The sequence below is a fragment of the Dermacentor variabilis genome, chromosome 3 (genome assembly GCF_050947875.1).
Source record: "Dermacentor variabilis isolate Ectoservices chromosome 3, ASM5094787v1, whole genome shotgun sequence".
Classification (NCBI taxonomy): domain Eukaryota; kingdom Metazoa; phylum Arthropoda; class Arachnida; order Ixodida; family Ixodidae; genus Dermacentor; species Dermacentor variabilis.
Genome location: NC_134570.1, coordinates 158,377,431 through 158,402,088, shown reverse-complemented (window position 1 = coordinate 158,402,088; position 24,658 = coordinate 158,377,431). Strand labels below are relative to the sequence as shown.

The 24,658-nt window shown below is 44.1% G+C and overlaps 1 protein-coding gene across 1 annotated transcript in view; it reads right to left on the bottom strand.

The window, feature by feature from the left end:
• LOC142576457 (N-alpha-acetyltransferase 25, NatB auxiliary subunit-like) overlaps positions 1-24,658 on the bottom strand; it is an 83,703-nt gene that overhangs the window by 5,337 nt on the left and 53,708 nt on the right. Inside the window, exons 16-25 of the mRNA XM_075686595.1 lie at positions 24,541-24,588; positions 22,231-22,334; positions 17,367-17,419; positions 16,622-16,694; positions 14,370-14,412; positions 12,973-13,248; positions 11,145-11,262; positions 5,746-5,814; positions 2,542-2,627; positions 805-921 (exon numbers count right to left, since the gene is read on the bottom strand). Of these exons, the coding sequence (XP_075542710.1) occupies positions 805-921; positions 2,542-2,627; positions 5,746-5,814; positions 11,145-11,262; positions 12,973-13,248; positions 14,370-14,412; positions 16,622-16,694; positions 17,367-17,419; positions 22,231-22,334; positions 24,541-24,588 (987 nt within the window). The remainder of the gene's footprint in view (positions 1-804; positions 922-2,541; positions 2,628-5,745; positions 5,815-11,144; positions 11,263-12,972; positions 13,249-14,369; positions 14,413-16,621; positions 16,695-17,366; positions 17,420-22,230; positions 22,335-24,540; positions 24,589-24,658) is intronic.

Genomic DNA, 24,658 nt, shown 5'->3' with positions numbered 1-24,658 from the left:
TTCTCCTCCTTCATGTCCGATAGCGCAGTGTCTCCGTTGGCGGAAAGGAAAGTCTTAAAACCGGCGTTTCAAACCATCGTTAGCGGGCTAATGATGCTCAATGGGTGAGGTACAGAAAGAGTTAAGAAGAGTCTTGTCTTGAAGACAGCACACATGCAATTACCATACTTCTTCAAATATGGATCAACTCTATTTTCTTCGAAAATATTATGAAAAATAAGCTATTGACCTATACTCGTGAAGAAAGCTAGCAGAAGTAGTGAGCAAATGTGTCCTTGGTCCTGCCTGTCATAAAGTTAGTCTACAGACCATCCAGACTGGCTTTAAGAAATGCTGCATATTCAACGCACTTGGCGGCCCTGAGGATGCCTGTGAAGCATTAGGCGAGGCCAACTTCTCTCGCAGTTCTGAAGAGGATGCAGTTTGTCACAGTGACTAGCCATATTTAGCAGCCAAGATTACTGTAAATAAAGGCGTGTCATGTTCAAAGAAATCCTTTTTTTCTGAAAAGATATGGACCGACATACATTCCAATTATAATTTCTTACTTCTTGGCAGGTTCAATATATCGGAGTCGACTAATGAACGTGCTTGACCGATTTTTGGGTAAATACAAATTCCGAATGAAAATATATAAGCCCTTAATGCATCAGCCTTGAGTATAAGAGATCAAGATAAAACGCTCGGAAAATGAAATCGAGGCCTCAAGACAAGGTTCAAACTAATGCTCATTTTTCCTTGTGGGTGTCCACTTACACCCCCGGTTCAGCAGTGCCTTATGGAGCATAGCGACCTTCCGTTTACCTCCTCAGTGAAGCTGGCTTCTTTCGTCTTCTTCTTGCCCTTCTTGGCAACTGTCTGACGTGAAGGCCGCGCTAGCGAGCTGCCAGTGGCTGCCACCAGGCTGCACCAACCAATCACCTGGGCAGGGAACAACAACTGCTTGTCAGTCATGGATGGATATGCCAGCACAGGTGCGTACCGAGAAACAAACAATCCGACACACATTAACACCATGACAGTACTGCCAACGTGGTCAATTCAAAAGTTCTCAGAACTTCACCTTCTGCCCTTTTCTTCGCCCAAACAATAAACTACTCTGAAATGGTGACCGTCGCTTCTTCAGAACCGTGCTGATACAAAGCGCAAAAGTAAACAGAAAAAGTAGTGCCTGCAGCACGCACATGAAACTTATACAGTACACTTCCGTTGATTCATCCCAGCTTAATTCCATTTTTCAGTTCATTCCCGATCGGAGGTCCCAGCAGGCACTGGTGCATTTATTTCTATGGGCCCAAACATTCGTTATTTCAACCGTAAAATTTATTCGTTATTTCAACCTTAAATCTTATGTTGTATGCCCACCAGGCATGCTCACAAGTGAGAGCAGGAGTACCGAAAATAAATAACCTACAAGTGCAAAACGCAGTCGTACAAGTTAAAACTTTCAAATTTGACAATTGTTCTGCTGAAAAATAACATCTTTATACACTGTAATCAAATGTCGAAGAAAAATTGTTCAAAATGAAGCCTGTACGCAAGAGATCACGTGACACGTCATCAGACCATTAACCGTGATTGGGATAACCCGTGTAACTCTGGTGGACTAAGCTTTGCTTTAACCACGGTTGAGCGAATTAACCACGGTTAAGTTTAACTGCAGTTAAGCTGCCTGTGTAACTAGAGTATAAGAGGCAATCTGTAAAAAAGCGAAGATGTAATTTAAGACTTAAATTGTTTTATTCAAGTTATAACAACACAACAGGAATAAATGCTTCAGATTGTCTACAACCAGCGCATTATCCCTCCTCCAGTCTGGATCACAAATTTAATGTTCGACCATACACCTCCAGGAACAATCTTTTTAAAAATTCACTTTTCCCCAAAACAATTTCCAAATGGAATTTGTTACCACCATATTTGGTTGGCCAAAAGACTGCGGATTCATTTTATGAATTGTGCACCCCACAATGATGCCAACAAAGATGTTGCGGGTAATGTCTGAAATAAAAAAATAGATAGATAGATAGATAAATAAATAAATAAATAAATGAGCCAGTGAAGCAGAACCTCAGTATTACTATGTATTAACAGCTGTTTCCTTGCCTGATTTTGAGCTATGCTTAAAGTTACCATAGCAACAAAGCAATCAGGGCGACAGAGTCACAGCAACAAGCCAAAAGATCAAGCTACTGGCAGAAACATCTAATGGAACATGTACCACAATCAACAGCAGCACTGAAGTTTTCCTTCAATAGCTTTTTGTTACTTTTTGTAGCATGTTATGCAAAGAAGAAAGCAGAATGAAAGAAGAAGCAACTGTTCCGTCAGGCCCTGTGTCCAGTATGGGCTGCTAACAGGCCGAAGCTACACTAAAAGCACAGTGCTGTTTAGCTACAATTGAGTCATCCATTCAATTATGTGACAGAGATGTCACACCGAAAAACATGCAAATGCAGTTTTAAATTGATGGTGCACTACCTACCACATCTTTTACCATGGTTGAGGAATGACGACGGTGCAACATAAGGCCCCTCTTACCTCTGTTGCGTTGGTGAGTGCTTCGAGGAAGACCGTTGTGGACTGTAGGCTGTCGACCTTGAGATCCTTCACCTTGGAAATCACACCTGAAGAATAAAAGGCCAGACAAAAAGTAGTCCATGCTCAATTAACCAGTAATTAATTATATTCCTTTCATTCTTGCTGCAAATGTTTGTCGTTTTGAATTGCTGCTGTGTTCTTATTTGCAGTCAAACAACATCACACAAGCAAAGCACGCATTTTTCACTGGGTGACACCGTTCCTAGGCAGTTGGCAATGTATTACACCACTTGCAAGCTGAGCACCAGCCTGGTTTATCACACCAGCATTTCTCCCTAAAATCAGTCTGCCCTTGCATTCTATTTTCAGCAACGTGGACTGGCGTAGCTAGCCACGTCAACCTGTGCTGTGCATTACAAGCTGCACGAGGAACTCCATGGTATAACATTTATCTTGAAAGTGGGAGACCCATGTTCTAGTCCTGGTCGAGATGATATTTCCTTTCTTTTTACACTGAGCACAAAGCTGAAAGAACTGGCCTTTAGCAACTATCCTGTGCAGAACGAAAATTGGGGCACAACCTGTTGCCATTGTCAAAAGCTGCTGCACTGTTCGACTGGTACTAAATGTATAAAAAGAGCTTAGAACGACAGAAAGTTGAGCTATGTGGCAGGGACTCATGTTAGAAAAAGATTCCCCTTTGGCGTCACATTGCATTTTCTCATAAATCTGCCTGCCTGCCTGCATCCAAATTTTGGTGCATTACAGTTTGTTTCATCCACAAACTGAATCCTCTATTGTAAAATTGCTATGGCTTGCATGGTCAGGTGTCACACTGATAGTTCAGGACACAAAACGGCACAAATCATGGGACAGTAGAGAGAGAAACAGACATTACATGCACATGTGCAAAGAGTATGCAGCAAGTGAAAGATGTGCTGCCAAGTGTCCTTAACGAGTTCGCTGTGGCAGGACTTTCTGAGAACTCGATTCCCATGTATCAAGACCCAAATGGCCGCGAGCCTTACACATTATATCTCTAAGGTGCGTCAGAACCTATTAGTGAGTCACACATCTTCGCAACTAAGACAATTGAAATTGCAATTGAAAGCAACAAGAAATTTTGCATCTTCACAGCAGCAAACACCAGGAATAGAAACAACAATCAACTGGGGCCAGATTGAGCGAGCGTCTTGCTTTCCAAAACTTGCTTGCAATCTCTCAACTTGCTGACAGCGCGCTTCCTCAGCGCACGTCAGTGCAGTGAGGAGGAAGTGCAAATTAAGAGGCAAAGTGGCCACTCGGAAAGCGATATACTTGCGTCATCTCACCCCCGGTGACCAACCCTGTAACGATCATGTTATAGGGAAACCACACAGAGGAAAATAATTAAGTTGAGCTGCATTAGTAATTTACACTATGACAACACCATAAAGGCAATTCTTACCACGAAAGGAGGCTTGGTAAGCCATAAAAGACCCAAAATTAAATATCCTAGTATGGATCCATGCAGCAGATCTAATGCTCTCAGCCTTCTTGATCAGTACAAAATTTTTATCTGTCAGAATGCTGTTACATTACAATTTAGCAAAAATGTTTCATTTGCACTAAATTGCCCTTCCGACTGTTCTACATGCAAAGTAACTGATTACAGAATAGCGACCCCACTTGCTTTGCCTATAGCTATAATTTCTTATGACCATTAGTTCGTACTAACTATGGTATAAAACATTACCATTCACTACCATTACACTTCGAAATAATTTGCTGGTTCTATTAAAGACCTTGACTACATTAAGGCATTTAAATCTTCATTTTCCACGCCCTCATGCATGCCTGATACACAGACTGCGATTAGGCGTCGCCTTCACGCGCAAATATTTGCACATTATTGGACGGACAGACTCCCCGGACTGTTCAGTGTGTGGTACTGTAGAGACTATAGAACATGTGCTCGTGGTATGCCCTGAGTATGCGCGCGAAAGACTGACAATGGCAGATACATTGAGACATTTACAAAATGGACCACTGTCGGAGGACCTCTTGCTAGGCGCATGGCCACAGAGTTGGCAGATGACAGAGACAATGCGTGCATTTTCACGTTTCCTAGGTGACACGGGCCTGGACTCACGCCTGTGATACCAGTTGTGTAATGTGTCCTTCACTTCGTTCCTGCCATTATCGTCCCCCATTGTGACCCTTTTTCTTCCCCTCTTCCCCTTCCCTTATGTAGAGTAGCAGGCCAGATGCTCCAATATCCGGCCGACCTCTCTACATTTTCCAATCATTAAAATACTCCTTTAAATCTTCATTAAAGGACTGTAGACTAGCCTCAGATAATTTGCCCCATTAAATGTTTCTGATTTTGATTACGTACTGTTCTTGCCTAGCACTGTTATCACCACATTGTCTTTTGTTTATCACAATTTGTGATTATGCCACTACCTTTATTGCTTGTTTGTCTCTTTGTTCTTGCTTGTTTGTTTTTCCACTTCTAAAAAATTGTACACTCTATGCCACTTCCATTGTTCTTTATAGTTATATTGTACAGTCTAGCAGTAAAGCATTGCTTGATGACTTTCTTAGCACCTTTTCTCGTGTTCTAGCTTTCAGTTCATTCTTCTGATGTGCTGCTGCGTTGTTAACCTACAGCAAGTATACAGTTTTGTTCCAATTTCTAATAGAGGGTCTTGTCAGTATCACTACTTGAGGGCCTCGTCTGCATACACGAATTTTTGTAATTACAGCTTTTGTGAATATAAACTCAAAACACAAATATCAAGCACAAAATGCCCATGGCAGTGTTAACCAGGTTTCATACAAGCTTGTGCCAAATATCACCGCCTGCACAGTTATAAATATTTTTTGGCAATTTGTGGCATGCCGCCGGTCTCTATAAAATTTCACAAGTTTTCATCGCCAGTCATCAAATAAGAAAGGAAAGCGTACAAATACCTCACAGCATCAGCCCAACCAGGACTTGAAAGCCGGATCCTTGGAGCCCTAAACCCGGGGCTCCAAGGATCCTGCGAACATCACAAAAGACGAAGTGCCAAAGTGACACGTACAAGTGAGCGAAGCTAAAGCAAAAGACTACAAACTAGCCATGACATACTTGCCGCAAGTTGTTACACATACTTTCCAAGCACTATATAACACAACAGCAACAAGTAAAAGAAGTCTAGAAGAAAAGGCGGCACTCACTTTTGACTAGAGGGACCAGGTTATCCCCAACTTTGATTTCGGCACTGGCCGGCGCCTCCATACTCAGCTCTGCGAAAGCCAGGAAAGAAAGAGCTAAAGAACATTTGAAAAAATGCAAGAGAAAATGCGAAAAAAAAGAAAGAGAAATGCTAGGGTTTTCTAGAGCTTTCAAGGCCCCGACTGAAGTATTTTCGAGGATTAAAACACCATAATGTCCGACAGCTTGAAACCAAAACAGTGTCTTAAATGGTGAGAAAACCGTTCTATTTATTGCACATGAAATGAAAAGTGCCCAGTTTTTCACTTTAACCAGTACCAGCCTACCACAAAAGTGCTAATCGAATCAGATTGGCAGAACCCTTGGTTTGCATACACCTCGTGGTGAAAAGCACAGATAAAATCTGCTAAACTAAGCCAAAGGTAAAATTAAAGGATTTTTAAGTTTAAGCACTCCATGAAACTCGACGGCTTTCAAGACCTCGGAAATCACAGCTTTACATTTGAGAATTGTCAACGTTTTGAAGGACGACTACAAACCCTCACCCCCAACATTGACTGCATAAAAGCGAGAAATGTTGCGGGTGGCATGCTTGCACTTTGATAAGCCCCCCAATGTTGCCCTGATAATTTTTGAGAATAGCAGGTAGAATTACATACTTTGAGAACACATGCCTGTGAGAAGGCATTTTTCTAACCCTGTGCTAGGACATTGAGAGAGAGAAGAAAAATGCACACATGCGCAAGGAGACCTCCATGTGCCACTCGGCCATCCACTGCCCACAAAGTTGCAAGCCCCACATCAATGCATGTACCACTTCAACATTTACTGACTTTAATAAATTTTACCACCCTAAGGCCCAGTTTGGAGATCACATAGAATTGATGGCGGGACAAAACCCCAGAAGGCAAATCACCGATGCAAACAAAAGTAAAAAACGACAAGAACAACTCCAAACACCTATTACGCACATAATTAAACAATGCAAACAGAGCTGTCGAATTTAAGTACTCGGGCAAAAATTTCACAGGCTGTGCCTAAAGATTCTCTCGGGATTTGTGTATTGAAACCTTTGCACACCAGGGTGTCTACCAAGTTGACATTTCCAAGTACCACGAGTTTTTCAGGTTTTCCCCGAGTGCCATTGCAAAATTCCCTGAGTGACACAGAACTTCGTTTTAGGTCAAGACAGGTTGACATCATGTCGCCTGATGCTGCCACTCTCTAGTAAGCATGTTAAAAAATTTAAAAAAAAAACTTAATACAATTTGAATAGTAAGACTAGCGGTTATATTATTCAAAAAGAAAGCAGAAGGGCGGGGCATCTAGGCGTTAGCGAACACATTGTTTTTTGAGCTCAAGCTCCTTCAAAGAAGCCGCGACACACTTCCTTTCCCGTTCATTCCTCAATGCGTAGGCCGTTCCTGTTCGCGTCCTCCTTCCTCTGTACGTTCACACCATGGACCACTTGAAGCATCCGCTCAGTCAGTTGTACAGTCAACACCCGTTTTTTCGGACTCCCTGGGGCCGTGAAAATGTCAGAAAAATCTGGTAGTTCAAAAAATAAATGCATGCCTTTTACTGCTTAAGGGCTCCTCACCAGGCCACATAGCAAATTTTGGTTATATGCTAGAAGTTGTTACGTGGCCTCTAGGGAGCGTTCCGCTGAAATGATTTATTTAATTCGTTCATTAATAGCTGAGATTGAAATATTTCAGTGCCGTGAAACCACAATTTCAGGAGGCGAGGGCCACTGCCAAGAGAGACACTTTTTCCACTTGCCCAGTCTAGCCTCCGCAAATGAAATTCTTTCCCCGCGTTTTCCCATACTGGACCTCAAGGATTGCGTGACGCATACGTCACGGGCCCCCGCCTTCATTTCTTTTTATCCTCGCTTTTTTTTGTGGTGTGGCGAACTTCCACTGACGGCGTCGTACAAGAGCTGTTGCGTTTGTCTCGTTTCACACAGCACATGATTTTGCGTGCGTGCAGTGCATAAGAACACCTGACTAGCGGTATAGTTAAATCTCATTACTACGAACCCCACATTAACGAATTTCTCAAATTTAAGAATATTTAAAAATTCCCACAAGATTGCCTATATTATTAGTCTAAAAATATTTCAGAACTATGAATTTCAATACAGCACATATTTCAGAATAACGCACATAATTTATTTTCCCCTTTATAACCGAGGAACATCAGTATTATGAATTCAGCTAAAAGTAACAGCGCTGCAACTTTTGTGTGAAACAGAAATCGCGAGTGCAGTAGCTATCATCATCACCAGGTCGAGTGCCAATTGCTTCACCGAACTTCAACACAAACTTCACGACAAAGCTGCGGCGAAGCACGCGCGAGATCCAACGAAGCATGCAGCTAGCGACAGCGCCAAGAAGAAGCGAAAGCAGTTTTTGCTGCAGGACAAATTGGGCATTTTGCAGGAAATCAATACGGGGAAAAAAATCAACGTGTGCAGACAGCGTGGCATTGCCCCATCGATCGTCGAGACCATTTTGATAGACCAAGACAAGATTGTCAAGCTTCACCGGGAATCGCAACTTGTTCCTACGAGGAGACGGCTGCGACTGGGAAACTTTCAAAATGTGGACCAAGCTATTCTCACGTGGTTCAAAGATGGCAGACTGCAAAACGTTCCCATGTCTGGCCCAATACTCCAAGAAAAAGCCCGCGAATTCGCCGATGCACTTGAAATAACTGGGTTTGACGCTAGTGCAGGTTGGCTCTTTCATTTCTGCCAAAGGAATGGAATAACTTGGCAGGTAGTCTCGGGCGAGGAAAAGGCTGCTGACAGAGAAGGAAAGCGCGGATTCCTGGCGCAATGATAGTTCTCTAGAGGTGGCTGAATCATACTATAAAGAAGATATTTTCAATACAGATGAGACCGCATGTTCTGATCAGCTTCTGCCAGACCGGACGATGCACTTCAAAGGGCAGCGGTGCAAAGGAGGGAAGAAGTCGCATCTTTGCGTGACAGCCCTGCTCTGCTGCAAAGCAACAGACACAAAGAAAATTAAACTGCTCATCAATGGCAAATACACAAAGCCTCACTGCATGAAAAACATCGTGTCGTTACCGTACGACTACCGCACCAACAAGTGGGCCTGGATGACCAGAGAACTCTTTTCCGAGTGGCTCATCATGCTCGACGAACAAATGAGAAAGGATGACCGAAGAATTCTGGTCATCTGTCGACTGGTCGTCGACAACTGCTCTGCTCACATTGTGAATGTTCACTTGACGCACATTCGCTTGGAGTTTCTGCTGCCAAACAACACATCCTTGCTGCAACCCCTAGAACAGGGCATTATAAAGAGTGTGAAAGCAGGATTTCGTAAGCACCTTGTGCAGTGACGGACTATAAACCTCCATCTAAAGCAGCCGACTGCAATCAATATTCGTCAAGCAACGGAAATTCCCACGGGTGCTTGGTGGAACTCGAAGGCGTCCACCATTAGCAAGTACTGGCGAAAAGCAGGGCTTGTCAAAGCGCCTGTGCAGCTTGAAGATGAACTGGAGGTGACCAACAACAACCCTGGAGACCTGTAGTCCGAGGTTGCGGAACTGCTGCCTGCCGTCTCTTCCTTCAATGGCTACGTGGAGAGCGACACCACAGCACTAAAGGCAGCGTACCTGACAACCGAAGAGATTGTTAACTGCATCTGCGATGTCTCCAGTGACGATGACAACCTGAAGGAAGACGACTGTGGGTCACCGAACACAGAAGATGAAATCGTGTCGAACATAGATGTTTTAGTGCACATGAACAAAGTCTGCCCTTTCATCGCTCCGTACAATGACTTACCTGATGAGGTATTACGCAAAGTGGAAGATGTAGACACATTCCTAATTGGCCGTGCATGCTGCACGTGCCAGAACAAAATTGCTGATTTCTTCAAATAAAGCAGCTTTGAAGTGAGTGAAACACTTTTATTTGAGAGTACACTTGTCTACACACGTGTCTACTGCCAAGGTATGTCATTTTCATTCCTAGGTTTGACTACTGGCTTATAACCGCAAGGATATAAGCCAGTGCGTGCGTGACTGCACGACATGGGAACATGCAGATGAAATGGAAGTACTTCTCTCTTGCTACCTCTTGCCTCTCTTGCCTTGAATAATTCTCGAAGTCATGTGTCGCTACAAACGATGACACAGCAGTGCAATGTACACCCGTGAGCAAAAGTATATGGACCACGGATTGAGCGGTAAAGCAGATTTTCTCCTTGGCCTGTGAATCCAACTTGAAACTGCAGTCCAAACTTAGAATTGGGAACTTTCTAGTCTACTCGTCACTTTCAGTTTATGCATACTAACTGCAAAGAAATTTTGTTCAGAGACCCTGGGTCCGTATACTTTTGCTCACGGGTGTACGTAGGCATGCTTGTGCGATTACGTCCGCTCTCCGACTGGGGAGCATGGCACCCGCGAGCAGGGCAGACGGCAGTTGGTTTGAAATTTCAGCTCTTTCCGCGGGATGTAGCGATGTAGTACTTAGCAGACACGATCGTTAGCGTGTCTGCTATTATCAGGCTTCTAGAAAGTCTGTTGTTGATGGTACACTGGCAACTGCTCCAGCGGACGACACGATGTCAGAAAGGTTTCATTACGATTCCTCTCTGTTACTCATCCAGCATTACCACGACTTTCATTCCCTTTCAACAAAATTACTACTCATTTTTCCTGATAGAAGCAGAAACACCCTCAATTTTCCCACAGTATTTCCGGACTATTCAAGATCTCTGAGAATTCCCGGTTTTCCCGGTTGGTAGACACCCCACAGACCCTTTTCATAATTGTAAAGCTAGTTTTCCTGTAATGAAGTTTGCCCAACTAAAAATACTGGCCTAGTCATTTTTGCAAACAGCGTGTACAAGTACAATTTGCTTTTATTATGACATGAAAAATGCCGTTGTGGCTCAAGTGATGAAACCATGCACAAGAAGCAATCCCGGAATATGTGCATCTAGCATTTTGTTTTCATTTGAACGATGACCAGTGCTGCTGTTGGCTGAGCAAATGCAGTGTAGAGAAGTGCACTTGCAAATTATGAAAAGGGTCTATTGCACGCACCGCACCTGAAGGGGCAAAAACACAGGAGTTTGCCACTGCTGTTCGACCTGGGGGCACATTCTGTCAGTGTCCACTAAGTCAACTGTCCACTTCAGTGTGCACTGATTGGATAAAATTCGAAGCCGGTAGGGCAGGCACCAATTGTCATTGCTGTCTCTCAAGCTCTACCCGTTCGGCACGCGATGAAATGGACAATCCACTTAGTGGAGACTTACAGAATGCCCCCCTCTGCGAGATTATCTAGAACTCTCCGTCCCCACTTACAGTCCCAGTGACCTGTACTGTACAATAGATTTGGCCTGCATACCTTCATTGACCTTGTAGAGATCGACGATCCACTGGAAAGCAGCCAGCAGGGCCCGCAGGCAGCCACCAGACACAAATGCACCTAAGCGGCCAGGCTGAGGGCAGAGCACTGGGTAGGGCTGCGCCACAGGTACAAACACAGTTCCTTATGTAGAATCTGTTCTCTTGATTGTATTTAGTACCATGTGCCTTGGCAACAACTAGTAAGATTGATTGATTGTAATGGCCAAAATAGCAGAGGGATTAAATGAAATGGCCATAGCGGAGGGCTCCACATTAATTTCAGTCCCCTGGGGTTTCTCTTTAATGTGTGCCCAGAACTTGCTACATTAGCATTTCTGTATTTCATCACCATCATAATGCAGCCGCCACAGCTGGGAGCCCAACCTGTGGCTTCATGCTCAGCAGCACAACACCACAGCTAAGCTATCACACCTGGGACAACTCGAGAGAGGATTGGAAGCGTGTCTACAATTTAGGTGGCCCCAAGACAGGTTTGAATTCAAGAGGAAACACCAAATGACAGTGTCCCAGCTTTTCAAGAGCAAAAGAGAGGAGTCGACTTGGGCAGCATGTGCAATGCGTAGAATTAAAATTTTGGCAGAACACGCCTGCGGTGATTGTCCAAGTTATGCGAGAGTCACTGGCATGGCACACATACGTTATTCAACTTCCATTGCAGCCGAGTGAGCGGAACGTGTCGGTGCATCCGTTTGGCTGCATCGCTTTTGCAGCCAAAGACACCGTATGTCTTGAGACCTTTTAATCCTCCATGCACAAACTGCGCATACGAAACAATGTCATGACAGCACAATGACAGTGGTGCTCTTTCGCTCTTCTGTTGTAATTCTGTACCTCTTTTCAACTGTTGATGGTGTGCTGAAGGATAGGCATTCGCTTGCCATACTGCAGGCCTGGGCTCATTTCCTTGTAGGGGCTAAATTTTCATAAATTCTTTTGACGCAGTTGTCATTTCAAGGCTAGACAGACAGACCTAAGTGAGGCTGGGTAGCCAAAGAAATGCTCTCGCATTTAAAGCTTTTGCAGCAGTGTGACTGGAGGAACCAGTAACATGCATGTTTGGTGCTGGTCACTATCTTGCACAGGCTGCTGGTGTTAACACCACTAACACGCTCCTATAAGATTAAAAGGTAGATATACTACGCATTGCACATGTGGCACTACCTTTCAGTTCATTTTTTATACTCTTTGCAACTTCACATTTGAATTTATACTGTTAGCACATATACACACAACCACATACAAGTAACGCTACACTATGTCTGACCAACTCTCTAACAGATGAAAAGCACTGGGTTATGTCAACCAGTTAGAAGTGGAAACTAGAGGAGATGTTTGTCTGTTGCCTCCTGCTGTTCTCCCCATATACAGTCCAAGTAATCCAAGTTGAATGTAAGGATTGCAAAAGCATTAACTGTGGATAGTAGGCAATCCGTACTTTTTGAACGACATGCAAGGTCATTGTTATTTCTGATAGTTTGCTTTCCCTGTACAGCAAAGAGTTAGTGAGAAGGTGAAACAGAGTGGATTGAGGATTTCCCTAAAGCAAGGTTTATTGCATCAAGATTTGACTGTACACAGGCAAAACAATATGCATGTTCTTGACATCAGCTGATACACGAGGCATAGCCAAAGCTGTTCAAGTGACAGTCTGCTGTCTGTCTTTTCTATGCGTGTTTTTTCATGCTGTACACTTGGAAGAGTTTGTACCAAATTAGCCATTTGTCCTTCTTCACTGTGCCCACTCTGCCGCCACCAAGCTACTAGCAGCCTTTCACAATGACGAGCAGACCGCTAAGGGAACTTGCCTGGGGGTGTGGCGGTAGGGCATCTGCCTCCAGTGCCACCTCGTGCAACGAGTCCAGGAGAGAGGTGGCCATGGCCAGCGGGCCACCTGTCCCACCGGCACTGGGTGCCCTCTCCCCATTGGCCAGGGGCCGCTCGCTGTCGTTTCCCACGTAGTCGCCGCCTGCTGGTGCCAACGGGGTCTGCTGCTGTGGCTGGGACAGCAACTGCTGGGAGCACAGCTGGTGGCAGGCGGCCAGCAAGCGGAGCAGCAGATTCCGAATGCGCAGCCACACCACCTGTCACACCCAACATCAGAGGACACCAATTGACCGATTGGCACTAAAGAAGACTTAAGTTAAGCTGGGATTGGTAAAGTATGCTTCTGGAATAGACATCACAAGAAGCCAACAAACAAAACACAAAGGAAAACATAGGGGAAATTATGTGTACTTAATAATTAAATTAAAGAAATGATAAATTAATGGCAATGAAAGTGGATGAAAAAACAACTTGCCGAAGGTGGGGAATGATTCGAGGCAACATCCGTTATTTGTGTAATCTGTTGGTTCAAGACAAATTAAAGTTTAGACAAATAATAAAACACACAAACCGAATGTCTGCGTGTCCTTGTTTTACTTCGCACCGCAGCGAGAGATATGTATTTCCATTTCGTCTGCTTGTTCCCAAGTCGTGCAGTCACACGTGCAGACAACAAAAGTATGTCATATTATACTGTGTTCCAGTGCACGACCACGGTCTATGAACCGCTTGTGCCTGCCTCGATATTCGTGTAGCACTGACTTATATCTCTAGTCAGGTGTCCTCATGCACAGAGCGAAAAAACGTGTGCAAAAATGTGCAGCGGAAAAAAAAAAGAAAAAGAAAAAAAAAGAAAGAAAAGTGAGAAAAAATAAATAAAGAAGGCTGCATGTGTCAAGCGATCCTCGAGGTCCGGTATGGGAGAACACAGGGAAGGAAGTTTGCTTGCGGAGGCTAGATGGGGCGAGTGGAGAGAGTGTCTCACTATGCAGTGACCCTCGTCTCCTGAAATCATGGGTTCACAGCACTGAAATATTTCGATCTCGGCTATTAATGAACCAATTTGAAAAATTCTTGCGGCAGAACGCTCCCTAGAGGGCGCGTAACAACTTCCGGCGCCTAGCAGAAATTCGCTATGTGGCTTGGTGAGGGGCCATTTAATATATACCTTTAATGTCCTTTTAATTTCACTGCAGAAATCCTCTGCAGACATTCTGCTCTGCATTCCCCTTTAGGTTGCCTTGAACCAGAGTACCACGAAAAAGCAGTGAGTAATGCTGTGCTGGTGTGCCGAACCAGGTGAATTTGGCCCACCGCTACAGCCAAGAACCACTTGCGCTGTGCGGGGGTGACAGAAAAGAAAGCAGAGTGTACTTGCCTCTTCCTGTCGTGTCCTCTCCAGGTACTCGTCCAGCAGTTTTCTGTGGCAACACAAGGAGGTTTGGAGCTTAGTGGTGGTTGGCATGACACAGCGCCAAACAAAAAAGAAAGTAGAAAGCCAGGGGTTCAGATAAACACTTTATCTAGCATCATACCACTCAAGGTTGCTTGCTGGCACGCATTGAAATTTATGCGAAAATATTTTTTTATTACACAGTCAACGACCGATCTTTCCGCCATGCCCGATAATTTGGATGCCTTCGCATTGCAGCCATGTACCTCATAGAGGCAATATGAAGACGCCTGAAATTTCGGACGCTGACACCGTCCCAATTTTCCAGACTTCTTGCCGTGACCTCAGGTCTGAGATGCAATTAACCAATGCCACCCCCTCTGCCATTCGGACCATCTCACACAGCTGAAACCAGCGCTCTTGCAGACCCAATCCGGTGGCAGCAGCAATGCCTAGCTGCTTTGACGTTCACTAAGAAGATTCCACTACTAAGATTCATGCCGTGTTATTAATTCAAAAGGATTCGCCGTGGTCGGCAATGGCCTTCCTGAGCCTCGCCAATGGCGCCGAAGCGCGAGAAGCACAGCAGCTATCTAAATGTTGCATAATACTGGCTCCCAAGTCAGCTTCGCCACAATACAGCGATGTTAAGCAGCCAAGAATATGCAACGTATTGCGGTGAACCATTCCAAGAATAGAAAAGGGCCACTATTATGAGACATTGGCCACAATTTGTAGCAATGCCTTTTCCCGATGCTAATGCCTTTAGCACATTTTGCGCTTGCGAGTGGTTAAGAGATGTTCCACACCCAGTGGACCATCGAATGCAGCCACTCACAAACATGAAAAGTGCTGAAAGGCATCGCTACAAAATCGCAGCCCTACGTATTCTTTAATTATAAACGCGAGCACTCCCCATGATGCACCCACCGTCACATTATGAGCACTGATACACCTAATAGGTGTACTGGCAGGCCTTCACAGGTATTTCGGACGTGCCTATGGCAATTTGAGCCCTTAAGGACACTAAAAGGCATGCATTAATTTTTTTCTGACATTTTCGCAGCCTTTATGGAGTTCGAGAAATCAGACGCTGACTGTAGTCAAGCCTCGTTAAAACAGAGTTGCATTCAACAAGAAAACACCTTCATTAAACAGTAAGTCTTGTGAAAAATTGATGGTAACTGAAATTCAGATGGTATTTGGCTGCACACAGATCAATTCGAATGATCCTTGCAGTGTGCCGAGCACCATAAATGTGTTACACAAAAGAGCAAAAGTGGTGCTAGTGTTTAACTGAAAGCGGTGAAGTAGGCATCATGATAGTAATCAGCAAGGACCGTGTGGGAATAACATAATGCTCCGAGCCTTCATGTTCTTGCGTATACTACTAGGCATTGGATACATGCCTTTGAACTGCATAGTTGCCATTCATGATTCGTGTTAATACTGATGACAGATTTCCCTACAGTGGTTGCGGCGAGCAATAGTTTAGTTTTGATTGAGTGCACAGTGCATACAATGTCACAAACAAGGCAAAAGCCGTCGAGCATAACAACCGATTTTACTGCAGCCAGCGTGCTGCCATCAACCCTGCTACTTACATTGCGATAAATGATATGTTTCCAACAAGCTCACTGGCGAAAAATTATTGGTGTGTGCATGTGGCAGTGAAAAGCACATCTACTCAAATGAAGACGTAAGCCTCATGCCACGGTTGCACTGCAAAGAGAGTCGCGAGGACCTCATAGCTGCAAATGCTTATCAGTCACGAAATTACAAGAAATGCAGCTTCTGTGCCGACTGTGTGCAAAACCGAAATAGCAGCTGCGAATTTCATCAGTAACTAAAAGAATGTTGATGTACTAAGCATTAGTTCATTGTCTTTTTGATACAGTGGCGGCCCATAGATCCATTGATTACTGTTGTGTTTTCCCAGCTGCTACGTCATGTCTTCGCAGTCCTGACCTAAAGCCCATTGACTCCTATATATTATGTTCCCATTTGATGAGTCACTATTCTGTAATGTTCCTGCATGTTACATACATTCTTTCTCATGTCCTTTCTTTTTCTTTTTTCGGAAACGTATGAACGAGGTTCTACTGTATTTGTGTGCATTCTGGGTTTACAACAGTTCGACAGTATACAAACAAAGCAGGTAAAAAAAAATATTTTGAGGCAAATACGCTGGCTGCTTTACGGTGTGCTATTCAACAGCACACACCAGAGCAACTGACCTCCGAGTGGCACCCCATTCCCGGAAAATCCTGACGTCCCGATTGTCCGTCAGGGCACTCCACTCCATCTTGTCTGCAAGGAAGATTGTAGAACCTGGTTTAGCTCATGTAAGTTTACACAGTGCATGAAGACAAACAGTGAAGTGAAAGCAAAACCGATGGTATATGCATGAACTTTTTCTTTCTACTTGGATGCAAGTTCAAGTGGGGCTAAACACATAGCAACTGCATCATGCAAGGCAATGGGCCAACAGAAACACAATACCAGGTACATGTGCGCATGAAATATACAGCGCATTCTCATGAGTCTACTTACTTTATGTAACAAAAATGTTGCTAATTATCAAGCTATCAATAACTCAGGTACCTAAGAATCAAGATGTATAGTACCACCACCATAATTATCATCAGCTTATCTTTATATCCGCTACCAGGACGAAGGCCTCTCCCAGCAATTTCTAATTACTCCCGTCTTGCTCTAGCAGATTCCAACTTCCGTCTGCAAATTTCCTAATTTACGCATAGCATGGTCAACTTTTATTAAAGGGAACGCACAATTAGTATGCCAGCATTGATAACTCAGTTCGCACATGAAGGTCTGGCAAACTTTTTTTCATCAATAGAGAATGTCTGTTCAGCAGAATCCAGTGTTTTTCTCTTCATGAAGCTGAAGAAATGGGGAAGTTATGTTGTGCTGAATGTCTTGAAAAACAAAAGACCACATGCATGTGCACAAGAAACATACCATTGACAGGGTCGATTTCCATGCTCATCAGCACCTGCTTCAGGGTCTCCTGGCTGCATTGTTCAATGCATGCAAAGAAGAAAGAAAAACCTTAACAAAGAGAACAACATGAATCTTGGCAAGTTGGCTCTGATTGTGCATTTCAAAAGCAGCCAGAACATCTAGGCTTTTTGTGCAACTTCTCACCCATGTCCTGCAAGTTCTGTCTGCACCGATGCTCACTAAAGAGAACTCCACTGGTCCCTTATTGATAGCACAAGTCATGAAAGTACAGTTCCCGAGGTAAGCACATCAACATTTCTGGTCAAACGTTTGCAAGGACGAATGCTACAGACATGCAGCCCTTTGCTAATGAACATAGCTTACTTCCACAACCTCTACTGTATGCCCCCAGAGGATATGCCTTTGTACTTACGGAGGTCTCTATACATACCTGCCAACCTGTGAACATTAAAATTCATAAATACCCTGTGGACACAACAGGGGGTGTGAGAGGAGAGATAGCACATGTTTTTACATCTTTTAAAGGTTTACCCAGAGCACCCTCCTTTTTTGGGGGGATGTAGTTGGCTTTCGTTAATTTGATCCTGACAGGACCAACGAAACTGGTCAAGTTATCCGGCGGCTTGAATTAAACAAGAGACAGAAATAGCGCCAAAACTCACCATCGGTCCACATTAGCAGTAAAGTAAAGGCTCGTTAATTCACAACTCATTAATTAGAAATTTTGGATAATTTGAAGTAGCCGCCGCTGTCCGCCCAACAATGTATTGAAAGCAACATGTAACACATCCCGCTAATTCACACTGAAATCCACACCGTCGCCGATAATTCGAACTCCGCGCCATCGTGGATGGGGAGAATGCTAGTGTGTGGGAGCATGTTGGCGACACTAGCATCACCGTGCACGTCGCACAGCTTTGCTCTTTCTACTTGCAGCCCTTTGTTTAGGCCTGACTAGAGAGAGCCGCATTTGCACCTGGCCAGGCATGGCCAACACCTCTGTTGCAGGTCGGTTCTCTCCCTCTCTCAAGACCTTCAAGGTAAGAACATGGACACGGCCCTGCGTGTTCTTTTTTTTCCGTTTTCCTTTTTTACATCTTTATGTTACATCTTGGAGGCTGTGCTTTTTTCTCTACGAGGTGTTCTTTCGAGAAGCGGCACCAGGTAATGTCTGAAACATGGTGGCCGTGACGTTTATGAGTGCTCGCAGTACCGAAAAGCATAGCCTATGAGATTTGCAGCCATTAGCCGCCACCTATATGTGTAATGGAACTCTGCAGCGTGGGTCTGGTGCAGCTACAAAGTACAATGGAGACCAACATCGCAGCAGGTTGTGGTGCGTTTCAGGAGTGCATATTACAGTGCAGCTCTCGTTCCTGTGGTGAACGTAGGCGGTGCAAAGGCGTATTTAAGTCCAACGTTTCTGGCGCGTGTCACTTGCTGCCAGTCACGCTTAATGCCCTTAAATCACGGTATGCCGCTTGTACTACTCCAGCCGAAATACGTTTCCATGGAGGACTTCGTCACGCGTTCCGTCAGCTGCTCTCTTCGGAGCATGCGCAAAACGATCCCCAACATGTGCGCCACTTTGAATGGCTGTTTGCGATCGTCAGCGAAGCAGTGTGGGCACCTCTTTTCTCCGTGCCATGCAATTTGGGTCGGCACGATGAATGCGCGGATGGAGCAAGAGCCATGTCGACGTTAGGCACGTCGGATCACGTTGGTTGCGTGCGGTTACGTTGGCCACGCCAGTGCTTCGAACTATAGATGCTGTTATTCTCGCCAATGTCATGTAGCATGTGCGCTCATGCTACGTCAGACTATATACGCGCCTTAACCCATTGGATTAGATTGGAGCAAACTTTATTTTTGCCTACAGTTGGGCGCGTCATCTACGAGGTTGCCGTTACTTGGCGCGGGTCTCCACTCGCCGTTGCCGGCTCGCTGGGTCCCCGCCTTAACCGAGCAATTTTTCTCTGACTTTCATTGGTTTGAATTCTTTATAATTCAAATTTTCGTAGCATCGCCGTGGTATTCAAATTAACGAGCTCTTACTGTATTGCTTTTAATGTTAGCCCCACACCGCAGCACTGTTTTGCAGTGAAGCATACTAAGCGAGAAAAGGAGCCACCGTTACAGACACGTGCACTTTCTGATCACAATACGAGCACTGAGACGCCTAAGTTTACTGGCAGGCTGTCAGAATTTTAGATAGACCCCACTCTTTTGTTGGCCCTAAACATCTTGTTGACTTTGTTAGCTCTTTATTTTTTTTTTCATTTTACCACCTTCCACTTCGTTAGCTTTCCCAAAACGCAATAGGTTTGTCTCCGCTTCTCTGCGCACAGCGCGTGCACAGATAACCGAAGAATGCATACTAGGCCCCGTTAATGGTACCATACACGAGACATGCAGACTAAACGAGGGCTCAAAACACCACAGCAAAGCCAGAAACAGCCTTGAAGGGCTGCCAGTAAGCTTATTAGGCATCTAAGTGTTCCATGCTGTGACTGGAAACGGCGGGTGTGCGCTTGTATAATTAAGAAACACATACTATGTCCTGCAACAGTGCCTCTTTTCCATTCTTGGTATGATTAACCTGAATAAATTGCTTATGCTTCGCCGCATAACACATCTGTATCGCAGCGAAGCTCACTAGTCAAGTTCGAATTACCGGTGAAGGCCATTTTGAGATTGAAATGATGGCTTTGGGCCTATACAAATGTACGAGCACTGGCCAGGAGCTTTGGTCAGAATTGAATTGACTGGAGTCAAATTACCTGGAGTCAAATTAACGGAAGTCTACTGTATATGCACTCTTCACTCCCGAAAAATATGTAGGCAACCAAATGAGTAACACTTCCTTAAAATTAATTTTTCACTGTTTCAGGAGCTCAAAGAAAAAGAATTGGTGACATAAACAGCATTTTGAAGACAAAAAGCCCTGTCCACAAAGGTGGATCCAAGTTATAAAAACATCACCAAGAGCTGGTTGCAGCCATTTTCCTTTCTTTTTTTAACGGCCCCCTCAGCCATTGTATGCTGCTATTCTTTAGAGGCAGGGTACACCATGACGAATGATGATAAACAAGTGCAATTTGTATGTCTCGAAACGTTTCCCTGAGGCGCACATGGCTTTAGAGAAAGTGTCCACAAATGTGGACACTGGTAGCAAGTAGGAAGATTTATAGGAACGCTCGCAGCCATTTAAAATTATTTTTTTAACAGCTGCCTCAGTAGTGATATGGCATTCTCCTTTAGAAGCTGAGTAGGCCATGGTTCAGGCTGAGAAAGACATGCAATTTTACTGCCTTGCAACTTCTTAAAGCGAAGCTTTCTTTGCCTCTTCCTTCGACTTGCCCACAGCTAACGCATCGTGGGGTGGGTCAGAGCATGTGTGTTATGACAGGAGTGCGGCAGAGAGGAAAGGCGATGCCAGAAACCCCTTTGGACCTTTGCATCATGTCGAATGTGCACAATGGGCTCTGGAACTCCCTGGGCATTGCCACATTAGCCTTTTGACAGTTGTAATTATCCATAACCCCGTCAAAAGCATCGCAGAAATTGCAGCACTTATCTTTCTACCAATGTGCACGTCCAGAGGGAAGCTAGATAGAATGGGTAGAACCGACGCACTAACAGCCTTGCCACTCTTTGATCGCAGTTTACATGCATGCAAGGGGGGGGAGAGAGGGATACAGAAAAAGGTGAAGTGAGAAGGCAAGGAAACACTTCTACTAGACACGACAGCAGATGCAGGCAAACTCATTAAATTTAAGCTCAAGGTTCGGTACGGTACGTTTCTGCTATTTCTGAAAAATAAATGCTATGCAAATATGTCAAGCAAATAACTTATGCAGGGTGTGCAGAAGCAAAGCCGCATTAATTAAAGCACACAGCACGGTCTAGTAAACTATCCGGAAGTGGTCGCATGTCATTGCTCGAGGTCATGAATGTGATCCCAACCACGGCATATGCATTTTGACGGGGGCAAAATAAAAAACGCTCATGCACTTAGATTTAGGGACACAAAGAACACCGCAATTAATTTGGGGTCCGTCACAACAGCTTGCCTCACAATCCGATTGTGGTTTTGGTATGTACAGTCCCATAATTCAATTAAAGTTTAATACTTCTGCCATGATGCAATGCGCCACGCGAGCCAATGAATATGCTCAACCCTCTCAGAGGTTATGAAGTATAGCGCATAACGCCTCAAGCAAACACGTCCCCCTGTGTGTTCTGTGTACAACGCAGACAAACAGTAGTAGTGCATGCAAGGTAGCACTTAACATCAGCTCACCACTCTTGTATTGGACTAAACATTGAAGAAATTGAAGGTTTGCCATTAGCATAACCGTCACCGCTAGTTATTGTCAATCAAAGCAAATAGTACAGAAAGCTTCGCTTACATCGAGTTCCACAGAGCGTGGGATCCGCATAACTTTTTCTCAGGAGTACTTGGCTTTAGAAAAGAGTGCACAAATATGGACAGGGGTAGCAAAGGGGATGCACACTTGTTTAACAAACATTTACCTTTAGCACCTTTCGTGGAGATTCAGCACAGCAGAAGAGAAGAAAGGAGGTTGGGATGACCACTCCAGGGCCATTGCATAAGCACTGAGGACTATATGCTTATGCAATGGCTATGCTGGCAGTATTTTTGAAATCTTGTGCAAACCTATATTTCAATACCTTCAAAACCTTTCCATGAGCACAGTTGATTTTTCATAAAACTTGATGCAACATACATAGAACAAGCCCTAATTCATAAATTCTGGCCACTTTTGCTTTCCTTGAGTTATTTAATCAGCTGCCACCAATGATCAACAGAACAACACACACTGCAGCATCTGCTTACCTCTTAGCTTCAAGCAACAGCTCTAAGATCATCTTGTCAACAGTCAGAAGTGCAAAGTGAAGAGAGTTGTTCAGCCGCTCACGAAACCTCATCATCTCCTGAATCTGTAAGGGAATGGGGACACTTCACATTTAAACTTTTTTTAGCTGGTTTTGCAGTACCATTGATTTGGAGCAACAAAACCCCAGCATTACATCTCTCTTCCCCACCACACTTATTTTAATTGCTTAATAGGAATTTCTTCAAGGCCTTCAAAACAAACACTATGAACTGTGTGCGAGACTTCATACTGTTGAAAGATAATTACAGTGGATAAGTCTTGGAACATTCAACAACTTGGAGCATCTTTATCTTAGTAAAACAAAGGCTGCTGAAATTTAGTTAACTCCTAGATGTTCATAACTTGATGGAGTTTGAGACTGATCATTGCATTCTCAAGTGCTACTCTAGTCAACACTATGCTAATACCAGAAAGACGAGGTCTATGGTAACTCCAAGCTTAAGTTGTCAGTAAAGCAGTAATGGCGATTACTGAGCTAAGGGTTTGTAACTAGGCAGAATCGGCCTCCGTTCTAAGTCAGTGAATTAGAGGTGCATTTCTCAAACAACACATTGTTGCAAGAACTACCCTAGAAGTAAAGATGTACAAACACTAAATACGGTAGAACCTTGTTCATCCATTAAAAATAAAAGCGACAGAAAACATACTAACTAGAAAAAGTATGATACAGCATGACTAAAAAAATCTAACAGACTCAACTATTTCCATATATGTAATGTGAAGCGTCACGCATATTGTTGTGGCACGAGACATGCTCTGTTGTGTTCCTATTGTGTGGTGTTTTAAAAGGGCCACAGGAAACGAAGCGAAACGTGATGTCCACCTCGCGCTGCCACCTGCAGCAGGAAAAGGCGGTGCGGTTGGATTATCGCCTTTGTAAAGCATGCAGTACGCTACCAAAGGTACTACGCACCACACACTGTAAAACAGATAGGTGAAGATGCTTATTGCAATAAGTTTGGCGGCGATAGCTATGAATGTGGCATGAAACGACCCGGGCGGAGATTTGCTGGTATACTGCAATAAGAAACTGTGTGCACTGTCGTTTTCATGCGAGACGGGCAGCTATATACTATTCTTGATCGCACCCGCATCGTGCCTTTTCTTGTTCACATGGGATCTAGCAGTTGGGAAAAATGTATACAATCGCAGTCTGCAGCAGGGAACGGCGACCTGTTTGGGTTATCGCCTATTAAAAGCGTGCACTATGCTTCCAACAGCACCACACGCTGTGAAACAGATAGGCGAAGATGCTTATTGCAACAGGACTGGCGGTGATGGTTGTGAATGCCGCGTGTGACAAACCCCGGAGAAGATTTGCTGGTACCGAAATGAGAAACTGAGTGGGTGCCGACTTTTTCACGCAAGATCATGTGAAACATTTTCACGTTAGTGCCGGGAAAATTGACGTAAGGTCAATGTATCAACGAGGTTCTACTGTAGTAGCAGATTTCGAATCGAATGTAGATTTGAATCAAGAAAAAAAGCAGAATACTGTATCAAATGTTAACTATCGGAAAATTTAACACATAGTTTCACTGTAACAAATATTGTGCAAGAAAAAAACACTGTGGTGCACAAGCTCAGAAATCTACTCAAATTACGTAACTAGCATGTTGCTAGCTATCAAGCTATCAGTAACCTAGGTACCTAGTAATCGGGATGTATGGTATGGTCTACTCTTATTAAAGCTAGTATAAAATTAGTTTGCCAGCATCAATAACAACTCAGTTTGCATATAAAGGTCTGGAAAACTTTTTTTTTATTAATGAAATATTTGTTGAATAGAATCTAAAGCTTTTTTGTTTATGAACCTGAAGAAATAGCGAAGTTATGTTGTCCTTAATACCAGTAAGGTTCTCAGCTTAATTGTGGGCCACACTGTGATTAATGGATATCTTCTATTGCTTAGAAAAGTTTGCATCCCATTTTCTTTCAGGAAAGAGTAGGGCTTTTCTATTTTATGGCAGGTGGTTTCTGTAGGTTATCATCAAGCTTGTTAAGGCTAATAATCTGCATGACATACAAAAGGGGGGATCGTGCATCATGTGACTTGGCCCCGTTCACAGTCAGCGCAGCAGGTTTCGACTAGGTCGAGCGCCGAAAGTAAAGAACGGACACCATTGCACTGTCAGGTTTGGCATCGTTTGCTGCCTGTTGTAGGTTCTCAAATTGGGAAGCCCACCATAAGACCAATTGTGCAATGCCCCCATTTGTGAGCCATTTGTGAGGCCAAGTGTTCAACTCACCTTTGTGAAGGAGCCATATTTATAGCAAGCAATGAGGTAGTCTGTTGTCTGCAATGGAAACAACACAAAAAAGCAATTAATAGGTCTTTAATTTGTTGCCCTGCAATACCCAGGACTA